The 20470-nt window shown below is 32.4% G+C and overlaps 1 protein-coding gene across 1 annotated transcript in view; it reads left to right on the top strand.

Annotated features, from left to right (window-relative positions):
* Nucleotides 1-218: 218 nt before the first annotated feature.
* LOC136973062 (ATP-binding cassette sub-family C member 4-like) overlaps nucleotides 219-20470 on the top strand; it is a 29978-nt gene continuing 9726 nt past the window's right edge. Inside the window, exons 1-16 of the mRNA XM_067267749.1 lie at nucleotides 219-345; nucleotides 4641-4751; nucleotides 6729-6834; nucleotides 6953-7171; nucleotides 7804-7893; nucleotides 10561-10724; nucleotides 11149-11274; nucleotides 11369-11618; nucleotides 13258-13371; nucleotides 14009-14095; nucleotides 15621-15812; nucleotides 15978-16072; nucleotides 16235-16321; nucleotides 16387-16483; nucleotides 17052-17228; nucleotides 18256-18428. Coding sequence (XP_067123850.1) covers nucleotides 269-345; nucleotides 4641-4751; nucleotides 6729-6834; nucleotides 6953-7171; nucleotides 7804-7893; nucleotides 10561-10724; nucleotides 11149-11274; nucleotides 11369-11618; nucleotides 13258-13371; nucleotides 14009-14095; nucleotides 15621-15812; nucleotides 15978-16072; nucleotides 16235-16321; nucleotides 16387-16483; nucleotides 17052-17228; nucleotides 18256-18428 — 2165 coding nt within the window. The 5' untranslated portion in view covers nucleotides 219-268. The remainder of the gene's footprint in view (nucleotides 346-4640; nucleotides 4752-6728; nucleotides 6835-6952; nucleotides 7172-7803; nucleotides 7894-10560; nucleotides 10725-11148; nucleotides 11275-11368; nucleotides 11619-13257; nucleotides 13372-14008; nucleotides 14096-15620; nucleotides 15813-15977; nucleotides 16073-16234; nucleotides 16322-16386; nucleotides 16484-17051; nucleotides 17229-18255; nucleotides 18429-20470) is intronic.

Genomic DNA, 20470 nt, shown 5'->3' with positions numbered 1-20470 from the left:
CAACGTCAATAAACAAATTATTTTTTAAGTGTTGCTATCAGATATCGTATGTACTGGATATTTTTTTATTTACGATGAATAAAACATTTACACATTGAACTTTAATTTCCCTGTAGTGTTTATATCTCGTTAGGGATTTTTCACTAAAATTATTGACATAAATATTGGATTATACGTCTACGATTTGGCTATGTGCAAAGATTTTATATTTGATGAGTAATGCTTTAGATTCAGTTCGTATGTAAAGTCATCGTGGCTGATAGAACAGATGAAGCCAACGACGAATGGAAGACAGAAAACGAATCCGTACGATTCGGCGGGTGTTTTCTCGCGGTTGTTTTTCTGGTAAATATGTTTTTATATTATTCTACACGTAAATTTTGATGATAAAACTTACGAATTAATCTACGTCAGATAAGTTTAAGAGATTCAAAGCCATTCGATATACAGAAAATTTATAAAACCTAAATTGTGTCATGACGTAAATGAACTCATATTTTAACCCTATCATCATAAATAAGAAAAGTACTTTAAAGTAATTAATTTAAGTCCGCATTTACTAAAATACAGAAGTTTGTTAATCCGGCACCGGATAATAAGGAATTTTCTTAATTTTTCACAATGCGGCACTATTTTGGTACCGTAGGTGTCGGATTAACTAACTTCTATCTTAATTTATTGTAAATTTCTTCACTAATTAGTATTAATTTCTAATAAATGGACGGGTAATAAAAGAAATATTAAAAAGTTAGGTTAGGTCAGAAAAAAAATGAGAAAATGGTTTTCGCGATATTCGAAATGCAAATAAATGCATTTGGCATATTATTAGTCACGAAAAATGATTTATTTAACGCTCTAACATAAACAAAAGCTTTGAGTTCAAAGTATATATGCCAAGTTGCGCTGATTAAGATTTAAAGTAAACAACGACTCAAAAAGGAGCTAGAATTACAAGAATAATCAGTAAAAAAATTAAATACGTAACATGGCCGGCGTTTATTTACATTTAACAAATATAAAATATAATTACGACTATACAAAGTTGAAGACTTTGTCTTGTCTTTAATCCGCCGTTCGCACCATCAGCAATCCATTACATTCTTTTACGGAGATTGAAGCCTCTAAGGAAAGGTCGCCTCCAGGAGTTTGTGAAATTTAAAAGGATTGCTGATGGTGCGAACGGCGGATTAAAGACAAGACAAAGTCTTCAACTTTGTATAGTCGTAATTATATTTTATATTTGTTAAGAATAATCAGGTTTTGTCGTAATGAGTAAATGTAGTTTTTATACGTTATATAATATCTTATATGAAGTGACGACGTTGGAAAGATAAGTGAATAAACATGTTTGTATATGTAACTTCTAAGGTCACTGAATGTTCCTCATACGATGACGAAAATAGCAAAATATGAATTTTAGTCCACAAGAATGGAAACATTTTTACTAAGAACTGCTCCAAGTCTCTCATAAATGTGAATCTTTTAAACAATATTTGCAACACAAAGACTGTATGATGTCAGTCTTGTATTTATAAAATTTACAGCGAGTCCTCACTTTCCTTCAATATTATATTACAATTTATATTACAGCAAAGTAAGGACTGGCTGAATATTTTAATATATTATTTACAACTTTTTCAAAATTAAGGTCCATTCTCTTTAATACACCACGATTTTTAAGCTTAATTTACTCTTTTTTTAATGTGTAATTCAAACACGTAAATTAATATGGTTACCTTATGTTTGGGCAACCCTGTGTAAACACAAAAATATTTTTGCACTTAAAATAGATATTTACAATTAACCTTTAATTAAAAGTTATTGAACTGTAGTATAAAACAAACTTTGTTCTTGTATGTAACAGTAAATATAAGAGTATATAACTTACAACACAAATATTTAATATTGTACGAGTGTATAGTAGGAATATAAATTTCTATAAAAGCATCCAACATTTTTAATGCGTTATATTGAATATGATCTGCAAATTTATACACAGTTACAAAACAGAAGGAAAAAAACACCTACTTAATGTTTATTTCGAAATACAAATTGTAGAGATAAAGTTCCAAACTTGAAAATATAAACTAATTAAATAATATATAAATAAATAACAACGACAATATTTTTTATTCGAACTAATATTGATGAAATACAAATGACAAATACCTGATAGGAAGGTTAAGAGATTTCTATTGTATGTACTGTACTGTACAGTACGTGGACACTCATAACATGATCTTTTACTAAATTCGTAAGTCTTTTTCCAATGGACAGTTCGTCTCTCCGATACGATGTACAGTACAATACGACATTATCTAAATTAGAAGTATGTATATATATATAGAAACTCGAAGGTTATATAATTATTATAATATATTATAAAGTGATTACAATTTATTATTAATTATAATTTTTCTTGTAATTTCCACGTGTAGATGTACTGTACTTATAATGTCGTATAGTAAATAAAAAAAATTTCTGGTTGAAAAAGTATTAAGGACAACTGAAATGTCTTATTATACAGCAAATTTTTAAGATCGTTTTGTAAGATAAATTTAAATACTGACAAATATTACGTAAGGGAAAACTAATATTTTCGATTAAAAAGTCTTATTAGGTGCTAAGAATTTATCGAACAAAAACATAAACTATTATTTAAATTTATGGAAGGTTTATCTGTTTCAATAAAAAAGAAAATAAATAACACCTCAATACACAATACACATTATATTTAATTGTCGTTGCTTATTTTCTGTAAACATCAGGGATATTTTTACGGCTAGCAAATATTTTAGTGTACAAGAGAGGTGTTTGCATACAACACTGTAGAGTCTACAGTGTAGACTATAGAGTTAACATTTCGAACGTAGTTAGATTCTCCCCTGGACAGAGCAGTTACGTAATGGAAGCCTTTGGCTTTTCGGACTATTTTTTAAAATAATTTTTAAATAATAAAAATACAAGCTTTTTAAAACATTATCACTTGTACTTTGTTATTTCTGTAAAGCAGCTTTAGCCAAAGGAGGTCATACTGACGTATCTTTCCTTATTTAAAAAATCTGAAAATCCCACCATAAAATAGATTTTAACCAAAATGTGTTTTACCAGTTTTACAATTTGAAAATCTTAGTCCTTACAAGAAAATTTTGTTAGGTACAGGGTGTCCCATAAGTTTGTAAATAGTTCAAACATTCATAAAAGTTGAAAGAATCGGTATATTTGAATACGGTTTGCGTAAAAGTTATTCTCACAAAGAGGGGTTGTTTTGGGTAGAGAAAAAGAAAATAGTTCAAGTTTTTGTCGATAGAGGACGCTGAACGCAAGAAAATCACTGGAGCTGTGCAAATCCGAGCCTTATAAAATGGAGGGCGTACGATTAACAGCTCATTTTTGAATTTTCCTGTTACTGGTGCTGACATACGGTGTTCATTACGATGTTGACGTTGGTAGATAAAGCACTATTTGTGAAGTTGTTTTATCTCAGCCACGAATCTCCGGCTGAAACTTTACGAAGGTTTAGTACACAGAGGAGAATGAAGAATGGTTCGGGTCTAATCACTCCTGTCGGATTGGTTTCCCTAGTATGACGTTTCGAAGAAACGGGAAGTTTGTGTAATCGCCCGTGCAGTGGTGTACCACGTTTATCAGAGGTCCGTACCTCTGACGTGGCTTCGCAAATGGAAACCAATCCGGCAGAGTGATTGGATACGAACTTTTTTTTCATTCTCTTCTGTGACCTAAACCTTTGTAAAGTTTCAGCCGGAGATTCGTGGCTGAGATAAAACAACTTCACAAATAGTGCTTTATCCACCAACGTCAACATCATAATGAAAACGGTAACGTATGTCAGCGCCGGTAACAGGAAAAATTCAGAAATGAGCTGTTAATCGTACACACTCCATTTTATAAGACTCGGATTTGCACAATTCCGAGTGATTTTCTTCCGTTCAGCGCCCTCTATCGACAAAAATTTGAACTATTTTCTTTTTCTCTAACAATTCCCCTTTGTGAGAATAACTTTTTACGCAAACCGCATTCAAATATACCAATTCTTTCAACTTTTATGAATTTTTAAACTATTTACAAACTTACGGGACACCCTGTATATATTCTATGAATTTATGCTGGTCAGTGGCCACGTTAAATTATTTTTTAACGAGAAATTTATAAATTGGTATTACTTTATATTTTTACGTTTTGTTCCTTATTTAACAATTACATTATTTACGTTGGGCCTTGGACGCCTAAAAGTTACAGGGCCTCGAAGAGCTAATAGCCTTATTAGCGCTATTAGCTCTTATATAGATTCCAACTTGCCCCAAGGGTGTGATTCACCCTTGCAATGTGTTTTTTCATGTAAAGGAGCAGTTATTGCCTCAGAGTTACCAACGTGGGCTGTTGATATTACGTATATGGGGTAAGTCGGGGTAACATAAAGAAAAATCGGGGCCCAACGATTTTTCTTCTATGTTACCCCGACTTACCCCATATACGTAATATCAACAGCTGCTACATTTATTGTTCTTATTACGAACTTAGTTCGAGTTACACTATAACTATAAAGCTATTATACTACTATTAACGATTTTCGTAATAGTAACCGCATACCTTATTAATAAATAATCGATGTCTTTCAGTTGGCTTTTTCCATTGTTAATAAAAGGGAAGAAAAGATGGCTGCAAGAAGACGATTTGTATGAAACTTCAAGATATCACTCTTCAGAATATCTTGGGAATATTTTGCAAAAGTAAGTTTTCATTTAATGTGGTAACTACTAACTCTTTTAACGTCCGTAATCAGTTCCGAAAAATCAAACGTTAAAACGTCCAAAAACGTTAACCAGGAGCTTATTTTCTATTATGCTAAATGGAGAAAAATTATTTTGAGCATATTGGATCGCCCTTATATCATTTTTTCAGCATCAGATGATTAATATGATTGTTGAAGAACAGTTCTTTTATATACAGTAAAAATGTGCAGTCCGTTGCTGCACAATAAACATTGCATTTACCATATAGCGTGGCAAATAACACGCAGCAATAGATTTGCAGTTTTAAAATTCCTCTGTACACTGGTGTGTTGGTTATTAACACAAGGAGGAGCTCTTAATCAGAAAATCAAGAAATTTTATATTTTTTCACCTGTAGTAGTTTTTTCTGTACACAATATACGTGTTTCGAGCAAATTGACCGCTCTTTAGCAGTTTTTCTACCACGATGTTCTAAAAATGTATATTTACAAATATTTAATAAAAAAATACAATAATTTAAAAATGACCCGACAATAAAATATTTAAAAACTTAGATTTCTTGTATTTAATTACTTCAAAATATGCGTGAATCACACTCAGAAAAATTATTATTAATTAATATGGCATTGTATAAATTCATGTTACTATATTAAAATAATAAAAAGGTTAAAATTATATTTCTAAAAATACAAAAAGATTTTTCCAATTGATTATACTTACACGACGATCGCTTCTTTCCTTCGTCTATTTATACTCTTTGGCTCATTCTTTCGCCATCAATTATGCTCTGCCATAATCGATGGATTTCACGCCCCAGGTTATTATTAATTCTATTGCTTTGTCTTTTTATATAGATATGTTCAAATAATTGACGTTTACAATTATTGCTTTCTTTTTTCTTTATTTTAATTGTGTTTAAATTTATTTCACATCCGTTTCTATTACAATGTTCCACTGCATTTTTACGAATAAAATGCTTTATTAAACTAATAAAAATCGTTATTTCTTAATGTAAACCCATAGACCACGCGTTGACAGTCGACAGAACATGGCGGCGATGACTCGTGTGTCTCTGTACTCTGATATCAAGGTACTCTAGATATAACCAGATAATTAATACTATTATTCTTTTTTTTTCAATATCAAATTGTATATTCTTCTCTATTAAGTTGGCTTTTTGTAAAATTAATTCTTCATTTATTTTTCTACTATCAAATATAATGATACACTCATCTACATACCTATTGTAAAATTGTATTTCTTCTATGTTTTTAATTTCTCATCTATTTTTATCATGAAGGTTTCTGCTAGTCTTGGACCTATGCGAGTTTCCATTGGTATTCCTTCAATTTGAGTGTAAAACTTTTTATCATACTGAAAATAATTATTTTTTTATTACTAACAAACATTATTATTTCTAATTATACTCAGATACATATTTTTAACATCTGAAGACATTAATTCATTATATTTTCATTTTTTAATCTATTTGATAATTCATCTACGTTTTTAAGGCTATAATTAGAAGTTTGTAACACATTTAACTTATTTTTAAAAAAGTTTTCTAGATTATATGATAAATATATTTTTTAAGGGTCTATACTTAACTGGATTTTTGTGTGTTTTCACTGTGATGTTAAATTTTGGTGGTACTATTTTCTATTTTCTATTCCTTTTTTTGTATTCTTCATCCGTTATTATAGTTTGTTTTTTCAATATCTGTAATTCTTGGTCCAGAAGATTTGACATGCCTCTACTTGGGTCTTTTCCCAATAACTTATAACTTCCTTCTTGTATTAATTCTTTGGTTACTTCTTTCTTTTTTTCTGTTTTCATAATTATTATTTGTTTCGTTTTGTCTCCTTGTGGTAATTCCAAATTATTTTCTACCAAGTTTTACATTTCCCGAATCAAACACCAAATAATACTTTAGAAAAGTATCTTGAAGTACCTAAATCATCTCAATTTTTTCAGAGAGTGGGACAAAGAATTAATGAAGAAAAATCCAAATTTGCGGAATGCCCTATTAAGATTTATAGGATGGAAATATTTACTATTAAGTCTACTTCCAATTATTCAGGTATCTCATTGATTAAAATAGTTTTGTATCTTTCAACATTTTACATCTTATAATTTTTGAAAATGTTCATGTAAAATATTAATTTACATAAGTAATAAATTACATTTTTCATTTATAGGAAACTATTTTAACTCCAATTCAAGCCTACTTATTAGGATTATTAGTAAATTATTTTGATCATAGATCGCGAGAGAACGATCTCACTGGATATTTATCAGCTACAGGATTTTGTGTTCTATCAATGATGTTTTCCTTTACAGGACTGTCGCATTTTATTATATCGGAAGTATTAGGCATGAAGATAAAGGTAGCGTTATCTACCGTCATATACAGAAAGGTGAGAATCAATTAAAAAACATTAAAATAATTCAGACCTATTAGGAAAAGTTTATATACATTTCTCGACACGTTTGATACGTGAATAAGTGCACTACACAAACGGGAACATTGACACCTATTATATTCCACTATTGGCACGTATTATATTCTACGTGCCCAATGATATTCTTTGACAAAGATAACAAACAGCCATATTGTATGGGCCTTTGTCATCTTTTTTGTTGGGTTTTAAAACAGATTATCTTCTCTCGCATTACACTGTTATGCACTCTGATACAATCCGCATTATTACTCGAAGTAAGTTCTTTATCTGTTGATAACAACACTGTGTGATAGTCTCTTTTGTGAAAGTGCTAATATGGCAACTTTATTTATTATGCAACTGATACGAATCGACCAATAGTAGTAAGTGAAAGTGATACTTCCAAGATCTCGTATGATTTCAACAACGTTATACATAATTTAAAATAAACAATTATATGTGCCATCTACTATACTTAATTCATAAACTATAAAAATATATGTTGTTTACAAGACAAAATATCGAGAATAAATTTATAATTTTTATGTACTATTTAGAAAATTTAATTCGAAAACAATGTTTATTTGTATTGAATATTTTATTTCTAGGCAATTCGCTTAAGTAATTCGTCTTTAGCAAAATCCAATATTGGACAAATGGTTACTCTTCTTGCCAACGATATCACCAAATTTTATTACGTAAGTTCGAATTTTTTTATAAAAGTATTTTATTGTTTTCAGTTATTTAATTTAAATATATGCAATTTTATAAGAACCTAGAACTTAAAATAAACTACAACGTAATTTTTAATGGCAGTATAATATAAATAGTTGTGTAGTAGCCTCCTGCTGCAAAAGTATTCGGCTTCGTGTTCGAATTAATTCACATAGTTTCAAGAGTTGAATTAATCCAGATGAATATACTGTATGTAGTTATAATCTAAGTGAAATTTATAAGTCCTATTTTATGATTGATATTGAAGAACAAAGTATACTACGAGTAGATACACTTGATTTTATTGCGTGTTCCCTAGTTTAATTAAACAAGATAAAATTAAGAAGCAATTTTTCCATTAAATTGTTTAAAAAATTAATTAATTATACAGAATACGTTGTATGAACATTGAATTTATGAAGTTATCTCACATTTGTTTCTGTTATGTAGGAAACACGACTTTTCTTTATTCACACAGGAATTGAAACAATTCCGTAAATATAGAGAATTCAAATTAATCGTGAATATTTTTTACTTAATTAAGAAAAACCAGCGACGAGTTGTCTAACTTTCCCGGAAACATTTGGTGGCGCCATCTGTTATCATATTTTATTTTAAAATTTTTTATATTTTTAACTATTATAAAATGGCAAATAGCTTAATTTTAAGGGACGGGATGGGTTTTATAAAAATTGTAAATGCTAATAACCAGTAAAATCGCCATTAAGTCCGACGCTAATGGAGATACACACGACCTTCTTTATCTCTCTGCAAAATTTCAGAAATTTTCGACAAAAAGCACAGAAGTTAAGCTTCGAACAGGGTGAACAAACATCCTGCTCCACACACATACTAACATCCATATATACGGAAGAAAACCCCGAATGGATATTGGCATTTACAATATTTTTGAAAACGCGCCACTATCTTTAAAATTAAGTATTTTTATAATAATTAATAATTGAAGTTATTTTTAATAATATCTCGTAACACACGACGGCAGACAATTTTTAACCTCGATCTAGTGTCATATTGTTTTTTAAACTTGAAAATCTCATTTAAATAAAGGCTTGTCATAATTCAACAAAATTACTCCTCAGGTTTTTGTTATTAAATTTTATATCGTAGCATAATTGAAAATTACTGGACATTCTAATGATATCTTTAATCTCCCGTTCGAGGGCTGGAAGATCGAGCGAAAGCCCTTGCTAGATTTTATTTCTTTTTATCCCTGTCTGACGAATGACGATCAGCCATTTCATCACTCAAAATATTATTTAGGCACTCTGGTGTAAATTCAAATAAGAATTTCGGCAGCTTTAACAGGTAACTCGAGCATCCACAATGTGGGTACCAACTTAGTTTGGTTGTCGTATTATTCCGCGATACGCCAAAGCCGGTTTCCGTTGGCTTAGCCACTAATCTGACATTTACGGTGCCGATTATTATACTGTAACATTTATACTTAGATATCCTGGAGCTTTCCCTGGTATCGAAGCACTGTTTTTGAGAAACGTAGAAAAATCTTTAAAATCGCCATGTGTCAAAGGGATTTTTCACGGTATCTGTCGTTGCCTAGAAATTTCCACCTCTCCCATCTTTCTCGAATGACAGCAAAGTACCGATTATCTGTTATAATAGAGAGGTTGATGCCGAAGTTTCAAACGCGAAACCGTGTACGTCGGACGTTCGGCGCCGCTTTCCTGTGAGCCTAGAAGTTTGACAATAGCATTTGGAATGTCAAGCGTGATTCCACTGACTTTCCAAACACCATTGTCAAACTTCTAGGTTCACAGGAAAGCGGCGCCGAACGTCCGACGTACACGGTTTTGCGTTTGAAACTTCGGCCTCAACCTCGCTAATCTCACTAAGAGAGTCTCCATCGAAGTTTGATTCTGTCAATTCGCTTCCCCACATCTGCCCAACCGGTCATAAATTCGGTTTCGGCGGTCGACGAAGCCCCTACTCTCGTTCTTCTAACCATCCGCGCCAAAATTGATCCTTAGGCCTGCGCAATCTGTAAAAATCCAGCGTTCGAATGGAGCGGCAATCGGCAAGGAATTCGACGCCATTTTCTACAAGATGGCCAATGTACGAAAATACGTCACGCTTGGAAGGATAACGTCTCGGAAACTAATGAGACGTTATTAGACAGCAATTTAACAAAATTAATATCTGTTTATTTATATATAGGATTATATACATATAAAGCACAGAATAATTATAATAGTAAATAATTAGGTATTTCTTAGCGGGTCCCCAATCGCTAGAAAGTTTAGTGTGTCCGCGAGCTGACAAATACCTGAAATTGCGGGTCTTTTGAGGGGATCGTACACTTGGGTTGGAGAGGGTGGACTCGTATAGTAGGATGATGATTTGGCCACTGGCGGCGATGACTAGATGGGCGGCAGAGTCGATTGAATCTTCTCGAGTATAGAGGCTAGTTTAAAAAATTTTGTAAACAAAAATTTTATCCGATTCTAAAGTAGTGTTTAGTTATTTAATTACTGTACCAATACATAATTCTTAAATTTCTCTTAAATTCGTTAATGTTTAATGACTACGAAGTTAATGTTTATACTACTCTGATAGAAGTATTAAACTATAATAATTGTCATTAAAAATTTGTACGTATATTTTTCTCAATGCAGAATTTGTTTTCCATGGCATACGTCATTGCCAATCCTCTCATAGTCATTGTTACGGTAGCTGTATTGTGGCAGTATTTCGAGTGGACTATTCTACCCGGAATATCAGTAGTGTTTGTTTACGTTACCATACAGTTTTTACTAGGAAAGTTGTACTCAAAACTAAGGTAACTACTTAATAATTATTATTGCCTTACTGTCCTTTAGTTTCTTATTATATATTTTGTCAATGTGGACATTAATTATTAATGGGACAATTATACTGGTTTTAAGCTTTTACGCAAAAATTGAGGAAAAAGTTCATAAAGAAAACAGACTTTCTTTATTAAGCTACCTTTATTAAGTTATTGTAGTAAGAAACAGTATGTTCCATGTTAATATATGGATAGTTCGTAAGATAGAGAATTTAGCAATTATAAATTCACCCAAAACGTTCAATTTTTATGATAAATACTACTATAAAGAATGGTTAGTTAATTTAGTTTAGGTTAGTTAGTTTAGTTATTTAAATGTATATATAGGCCTATATATGTACTTGATAAAACGAAAATAAATTTATAGAAAAATATTTTAAAATTTTTTTGAGGATAGATTAAAAACGGTTAAAATGGGAGATGAAAGGTTGAATCTATTAAACGAGATGATTGCTGGTATGAGGTTAATTAAAATGTCTACTTGGGAAAAGCCATACGCTTCATTAGTTGAAAATACCAGAAAGTAAGTTGTTTTTGAATTCATTACTTTTTAAATGTGTCTTTAGTAGACTTTTACGAAGGTTTAAGTTTACTAAAAAATTTTTTCATGGTTTTAGGAAAGAAGTAAGAAACGTCAAAGCTTCGTTATACGTTCGCGGAATATCGTTTGCACTGGCATACTCTTCTTCGAAATTGTTCTCCTGCCTTACTTTCTTGACGTTTTTCTTCACCGGAGGCCAGTTAACCGCCCAAATGGTATTCGTCAATATGATTCTATCAGTTTGTATCTTCCGCAGCATTTTCTCTACCTTTTCCATGGCAGTCACTCAATTCGCAGAAATTTTTATTTCTCTGAAGAGATTGCAAGTGAGTATCGATTTTAATCTTTTATTATGTACTGTACTTACGTGTTCAAAGCTTAAGAACGAGAAACATTTGTACACGAATAGAGAAAACTGCACAGGAATGTAGACAAATACAGGTATACCTCGACTTACGTCGGTAATTGGTTCCAGGAGAGGCGACGTAAGTCGAATTTACTTGTGTAGTTACGACGTAAGTCGTAGTTTCGACTTACGCCGTAACTAAACGCCAATAATGAGCACTTAAAGACCGCTAAATAAGACGACAACACAAAAACACAGACGTTTTCATGGTTCGTTCCCTAGGATTTATGATGATTGTATTAACATTTACTGTAAATGTACATATTTTAATATGATTTTATGTGCTTTCAACGCTTTTCTAGTGATATTACGACTTCAATGTTTGTGGCGGACGGATTTAAAGTCGAATAAACTGACTTAAACTTGATTTTTATTTTTCCATATACTTTTTTGACAAACGACGTAAAATCGGGAACGACGTAACTCGAGAGGGACGTAAGTCGAGGTATACCTGTATGTCAAGAACTGTTTTATTCGATGTCTAACACAGTACAGGATTTTACCAATCAATACTATAAAAATAAGTCTGTAGGGAAGAAGATACAGTAGTTGGACATAGATGGAAAATGGAAAGCGCTTATCAATACCCAGGCAATGAGACCTCTCACTATGGAATATGTTCATCTGGCAGCAACGTCGTGGCAGGCTCTTTACTATATGACTTCTAGCTATCATCGCTAGCAATTGTGTTCAAAAGCTTTCAACACGTGTGAAATAATTACTTCAACAATGGTACAAATGTAAAATTATTGCACTTAACTTAACCTATATTAGGTTAATTTTTGACAAGACTATGTCTTGTCTATAAAATCGCGCTGCTGTCGAACGGCTGGACAACTTTAAAGGTATGAAAGAATACACGTTAAGAGTTGCAATTTGGCAGAGTATTTGATGCCCAAATCATGCGCACATAAAAAACCAAACTTGTAGGTAGTCAGGGGACCGAGAACCGGGTCAAAATAAAATACAAAATGGCGACACTGTTTGTGCAAACAGGCGCTAGTGCGAAATTTGAGCACGAGTTGCTCGTTGGGAATTTCGAATTGCGAACGTTGCGAAATCGAATTTTGACAAACGTTACGCGTGTATTCTCTTGCTCTACGAAAGCAATATCGGGACAATTCGGGTACAAATATCTTCCCGCTTACCGTAGCAAAGAACAGGCCCGAGACAACGAACTCGTCGTAACCACGGCGGCAACGAAGCCCGCCGTAATCTACGCCAGTACCCCCAGTACCGGTGTCGGCGTTACCTCATTCGAGAGTGCTCATTTTTCTGTTTTCCTTAGAAAACGGTGCGCAGTCGAGTCTCCGAGACATAGTCTCGTCCCAAAAATGGCCTTGCCGTTTTACTTGTTAAATATAAAACTAAGAAATTTCAGTGAATAATTATTTTAATGAGAATTTTAAAATATATTCTATATGTTTTGATCTAGACCGTAATTACTATCCATTCAGTACTAGCTTTCCTTTTCGTTTCGATTATGAGTTTTAAACATGATTATAACTAAATGTAATCATATAAAACCTTTGATTTTAAGTTAATTATATTTCTTTCAGGAATTTCTACTACTACGAGAGAAAGATAATGGCGCAATTACAATTGAAATAGAAAAACAGAGGCTAACCAGTAATGGGATATGGATGAAGAATATTACTGCTGCATGGAATAAAGTAAGAAGTATTTATTTTTATTTATCTAATTTTAAGCGAGTTTATGCGATTCTGTCAGTTGACAGTATATTTTGTATGGTAATCTACGTTAGTTACATATTGAGTATACTTAAATTGTAAAGAAAGGTTCTCGAATGTTTGATATTTATATACTGTGGTTTGATATGACGTTGTAATCAAGAAGCTTTGTATACATTGTATGGATGGTGAATAATGGCAAAGTGACAAGCAAACGCATTTGTTATATAAAGTCTACTTATAATTCATATGTATATAATATTTATAATTCATATGTAATTTCATCTATTTTATTACTGTTTATTTTATCGAGCATAATTGTCCTAAAATCATTTATTTAAAACTTATTTACGGTTATTTATCAGTAATGCATTTTATAGTAGTTAAATAATTTAATTACCTTCACTATAATTTATACTTGTATTGGTATACTAGCTGCTTATTATATATACATAATCAAACGTGGTCACGTTGATAGTAACAAAGAACTTCGCTTTTTGCCCTTCTTGATTAGAATTGTACTGGTTATTTCGTTTCTTTTTTCTTTCCAAAACATAAATTAAAAAAATTAGCATAAATTTAAACATAAAAATTAATTTTCTGTAAATATGTTTTACAGAATGGGGATCCAACGTTGAAAGGAATATCATTAAATGTAAAGCCGGGAGAATTGTTAGCTGTTGTTGGTTCTGTTGGATCTGGAAAGGTAAGACTTCATTATCATACGTACTGTACTGTACAGTACATGTTGTGACAAAATGCATGTCTCGTAGGCTATTAACTTAACTTCAATTTTGAATTTGCTGCCATATTCTAAACACTTTCTTACACGAATGACCTTTGAGTGTGTATACAAATAAAGTAACGATTTCTGCGATATTCGTAAATTCTAATGCGATGGTAGCATAAGCATAACGTAAACAACTAATTTGAGTTGATTCCATAAGAAATGTTTTTAGGAGTTAAATCACAGAAACTTAGGTGGCCATTTAACGGATCCGTGTCAAACGAGTAATAATTAAATTAAAAATCATTAATAAAACAGATCTTCGAAAATGACTTTCAGCGTTCAGATACTATATGTATATATAATATCTGTTGTCTACTATGAAGTTCTGCACATCTATGCCATAAAATGTAACTGGACACTCCTGTGAAACGTAACAAATTCACGCAGCCATGAGACAAGTGTATTTGCAAGATAAAACGACCAAATCAGCTGTTCTGATAGTAGTACTATGCAACGTCATGAATATTCCAGTCGATGAACTTTCAGAACAGAATCATCATCGGTTATTATATGGATGTTTAGATGTGTGAGATCTATCAGAAGTGCTCACACGTCTAACCATCCATTCACTGTGTCGTTCATGACATGCAAATGGAGATGGACAATGACTGGGATAATCACTTCAATCAAATGTGACAAAACAGGTCAATTCAAAATATCCAAGAGAAGTGAAAAGTAAACACTGGAACCATCACGTGTTCGTATACTGCATACCGAACGTCATCTGATGGGATTTAAGGACAAAGTTTTGTATTTAAGCCATTAATTATCAAAAGTTCATCTCCAGTGAGCAAAATAGCATAAGAACTGGACTATAGAATAATTTAAACAGATTTTCTGTAGCGATGTGCCTAGATTCCAACTTTTTTGCTTAGATGGACGAGTTTGAGTCTGGCGTTTACTCCTCTTACCCGAGTGTGTAGTTCCTGCTGTGAAATTTAACAGGGGGAAACGTCGTGGTATACAAGAGTTTTTGTTGGTACGGCTTGAGATCACTGGTTGTGATCAAGGCAGAATAGACACCGATATCAAACCATTCCGAACAATCAGATGCTCCCAAAATTCTGGCAACTTTTGATATTGGTGTTTATTAGTTTCAAAATGATGCAAGCTGTCACGTTTCCAACGGCAGCAAATTTCAATAGCTGTGCTCCAAAACATGGTGAAGCTGTATGCCAAGAGAAGTAGCATGCGTTATACAAATACAAAACGTGACTCCACCTGAAGCTTTATTAACATTACTTGATAATAAAGTTTTTGGTTTGTTGAAGAAAGTGATTGGACATCATACAACATTGTGTGTGTGTGTGTGTGTGTGTGTGTGTGTGTGGATATTGAATTCTTTCGTTGTAATAGTATTATAATTTAATATAGCAATAGAATTGGTGTAATGAATTTACGTTCGAACACATGAAATTAATGATTTATTCCGTTTCATTAGACATCTTTGTTGATGTCAATCTTAAGAGAAATTCCTATTTCTTCTGGAGAATTATCAGTGAAGGGGAAAATTGCGTATGCGTCTCAAGAAGCCTGGTTATTCTACGGAACAATTAGAGAAAATATATTGTTCGGCGAGACCTTTCATGAAGAAAAATATAGAAAAATACTGCATATAACGGCACTCGAAAAGGTAAAAATCTTCTCTACAAGAGTTCAATTTTCATTTTTCTGTGGTTTGGTTTCAAATATTTAGCTTCGTAGTTCGGAGTTGGAGCGATTTCAAAACTTTCAAGCATTTTATCTAAAATTTTATTTTTATACGAAGGTAACGTACTTGTGATCTAATTTATTGCAGGATATTAAATTATTCTCCAAAAAAGATCTGACACGCGTGGGCGAAAAAGGAGTGATAATGAGCGGTGGCCAAAAAGCTAGAATCAACCTAGCCAGGTAAGTCAAGTCTCCTATTCAGATATTCAGTGATTTATTAGATATGGACTATTATTATATAGAAGTAACCTAAAAGATATTAAGCTACTGGGAATAAAAACATATTTTTTAAATTTTAATTAGTATTATTTTCACGATGCGTTATACTGTACATGTTTTCAGAGCATTGTATTTGGATGCCGATATATACATTCTCGACGATCCGCTGAGTGCTGTGGATATTCCAGTAGCGAGTCACATATTCGAAAAGTAAATTGAAGTTTCTTAGTAAGAAGTAACTAAATTCTCATTTAAATATAACTAATTACTTACAGGTGTATAATGGAATATTTATCCGAAAAGATTTGTATTCTTGTTACCCATCATATTCATTTCTTAAAATTTGTAAATAAAATTTTAGTGCTGAAAGAGGTAAAAAATTTTACTTTATTTTATTTTTTAACTTTTTTAATTACTGTCGAACTTGATTTATTTTAATTATTGAATAATCCGAACCCAATCTTAAATTTTTTACTGGTAACATTTAAAGTGTTTGTGTTAAATCTATTTGGGTAACGAAACGTAGTCTATACGTTTCGTTTCTGCTCTATCACTGGAAATATATTTTCAAATCACTAAACGTCTTCATCTTCCAGCCAAACGTATAAAAATTCAAACATTGAACAGATACAGCTATCCACAGTAAGGCGGGTATGGTACAAAACATCGCTATAGCATGAGAGACATAGTGCGCAGATTATGGACTGTACAGTATCAACCTGTATTATAACCATAATCTGTGACATAGTATGGCCCACCGCATATCTGATACTATTCTGTTCAAATTTAAATTCTATTCGGTGCATTTCAATTCGAAACGAACTTTTTGAGGCTGAAGTGGGATCGGATAAATTTTTATCTTTTGGCGGAAGCTACAGAGGCTTATTGTTTGAATCTATTCGGGTATTTGCACGAATTCATATACTTTCTTTAATTCTAGGGAAACTGTGAAGCGATAGGCGATTATAATAAAATTATAAACTCGGAAATAAATCTGGGAATTTCGGCAAAAGACGAAAGCTCTATGGAAAACGAGAAGGAAGTTTCCAGTAAAACTTTTGACGACAAAGAATTAAGTATTTGCAGCGTCGAAAAAGCTGCCGCTGTTGATGATGCTGTGAGTAATAAAAACCTTAATATATATTTTTGGTGAAATTTTCTCTTGGTTACAAATTTATAAAGCCACGTTTTGTAGCATAAAAAATGTATCGATTTAGTCTAATTATTAAACGGAATTAATTGATACAAATATATTTAGAATAATAATTACATTTTATACATAAAAAAGTGTAGTATGACATTGTACAGTACAGTACAGTACTGAGCAGTGTAGTTGTTAGTGGGTTGGTGTCCGACCGGGGACTACACGGATCGGTGGCTCTTCGATCGTTTTTGGCATCAGAAGGGCCTGGCGCCCGCCATGTTTTCCTCGTTTTGCGGGCTACTCGTTGTGTTAATTTTAATTAACGGTAACATAACGTTCAAGAGATATCTTTGAGTACTCGTATGTATATTTGTACCAGATATACATCAGAATACTGTTTTCAAATATATAATTATATTTAGTTTTTGTGATATTTGAGCATGTAAAAACGCACAAAATTCATTAACCGAAAATAAGCCAGACTCATTTAATAATCACTTAAAAACGAATTTTTATATATATATATAATTGTGTGAAGCTTTGAACAGGTATATTGTGTGAAGCTTTGAACAGGTCCGAACTTTCGTTAAAATTTGCGTTAAAACATTTTTTAAAGAAAAAAAAGAAGCTAGAAATAATTTTTTTAATGAAAAACCCGACTTTCGGCTTTAAAAGACATCCTTTAGCCCGAATAAGTCCATTAAATCGGGGTTTTACTGTATTTAAAAGTATTTACACGTACTAATTAAGTGATTTTAAATATCCCAGTATCCCAGGCTAGTGTTACGAATAATTCCTAAGTGTCATAATTTAAAGGGAGCTTTCAAAATTGCAGATTTAATATAAATTTAAAGTAATTATTTTCTGTATACAAAAAAAACGGTGGCCTTTTCAGTTTGTTGCTAATGCAATTTTCTAACCTTCTAGGTTTGTTATATTCTGAGGAAGTTTTGAAATTGTATTTTACAAAATTATATAGTTATTATCAACTTTGTCGTAGGAAAAAGAAAATGAGAGAATATCAAAAGAATTAAAAGAAAAATCATTTGGATTATCTTCGTATAAGGCTTATGTGAATGCAGGAGCTGGATTTTTCTTCAAAATGATGATAATCTTAATGTTGGTTGTATCGCAGGCTGTTTTGCAAGGCAGCGATTTCTGGCTGAGTAAATGGTATTCCTTTTAGTACTATTCATACTTTTTACTTAATTCATTTCTATATTAATTATTCATACATGTCGAAACTAGTGGCGTGCCGTCATTGGAAGAGGTGGAAGCGCCGCTTCCCTTGTATTTTCTAAAAAATAAATACATATTGCGCGATTATTTTCATATAATTAAAATTAATATTTTATTATAACCGCATTACGTATCTTATTACAAATTTCTATACTACATGTGAAAAAAAACGATAAGATCGCTATCGTATATTCGAATATCAGTGGCGGAATGGAAGCGCCGTATTGTCAGCTTCCAAACAGCCAGATTATACTCATTCGCGCATGCGCTTTACAGAGCACCAACTTCACCCGGTTTAGCTGGTGGAAGCTACACACGTATAACGCTTCCAATTCGATCCGGGACCGGTCCTAGGCTGTTAGCCGCCTGCCTGCTAGATATTCGGCCGCCCTCGCCCGATTATGCGAATCACGAGTAGATTTATAACTTAACCCGACCGATAGGAATTTACTGGTATGTTTTTATGATAGTGCTGTATAGAGTACAGGAGTTTAAAAAATCCATTAAAATATTTAATATTTTTATTCCGCTCTCCCATCTTATATTACTTGCGGATTTCAACGTTAAACCGGTGATATTACGATTTCGTATATCCCATCTATAAGGAAATGTAAAAACCCGTGTACAAATCTGGTACAATGTTAAAAAATTAACTGTTACTTTGGCAGCATCGTTTACAACTAAATTTAATGAAAGATGCGTAAGGTACAAAAAAGCTCTAGAATTTATTTTCCTTAAATTTACGATTTATGTATCCGTCGTCATAAAAATTTGTCTTTCCACTTTTTTCCCAAGACTACAAATATTCAGGTACAAAGTAACTGGTTTCAACTTATTTCTACTTAAGAAGTAATTAAATAATTAGGAGATTAGGGAATTGGGGACATAAATAAAATCCTGACGAAAGAGCCAGAATTTTACTTAAACAAAAGCTTAACAGAACCAATCTCTAGCCGAGTACAGTGGGGACTGATTTCTTCGTAATATTAGATAATAAAGACAAAAATTTTTCCAGTTCGACGAGAGTGACCGAAAAGTTGTAAATTTTGGAAATTTCCGTGGACCCCGATCCTAAAACAAATTAGTTAGAAAACAAATGACGGACAATCTATTAAGTTTAACAAATTTAGATTCTTATAGCTATGGCGAGAAACGTTTAAAATGTACAACCTTGTCGCGTCCTTTGAGGTATAGGAGTGGTGCGACAAAAGAGGCATTCGACATCGACCGGTATCGGCACCCACGGGATTTGGCAGCCCGCGTGCATGCACCTACCGGGACCGTCTCCGATTTCATCCATTAGCCACTCGTATCGAGCTATTTGACTAAGTGGATTGTTTTAAGATTTAAAAAGTAAAGAATATTTTACGTTATTTTTATGCACGTTTCTTTACAAAGCTATATTTAATCATAAATTTGTTTAAAAGTATATTCATACAATTAAATATTTTGTACCAGGTACGAGTATGTACTGTACTGTACATCCATTGCACAGTTTATTTTACCGAGTAAGTTTTTATTTTATTTATAATTTCAGTTCTTATATCGTGGCTAGCGATTCGAAATGTAATTGTGATATTAAAAATACATTTAGAGAAGTCTGCGGTTTTTACTGGTTTATCGAACAAACGATACGAACGGAACCGGGATCATCACTGACGCGCAATTAACTGATTGCCCCTGGAAGTCGGCATCTGGCAGAAACACAGCTTCCCTATCATCAAATGTCACGGCACGCCGCTGGTCGAAACCGAATTTGACAGATAAGAATTACGTTAACGAATTTTATCGGAAATGTGTTTAACTTTACCGACATTTTAAATTTATTCTCTTGGTAAAACAAAAAAATTAAATATTTCGCGTGTTGTACGTAGTATAAAACTGCAATAATGTTCTTTACGGTGCTTCTGTTTTTTCTTTCGAGGATTTTTGGTCTCGCTTTATGAGCCAAGCAAAGGGCAATTCCCTTCGCTCGG

The sequence above is a fragment of the Centruroides vittatus genome, unplaced genomic scaffold (genome assembly GCF_030686945.1).
Source record: "Centruroides vittatus isolate TY-2023 unplaced genomic scaffold, ASM3068694v2 contig_3078, whole genome shotgun sequence".
In the NCBI taxonomy this organism is placed as follows: domain Eukaryota; kingdom Metazoa; phylum Arthropoda; class Arachnida; order Scorpiones; family Buthidae; genus Centruroides; species Centruroides vittatus.
Note: the sequence above shows the minus strand (reverse complement) of the source record. Positions and strands in the feature narration are given on the sequence as shown.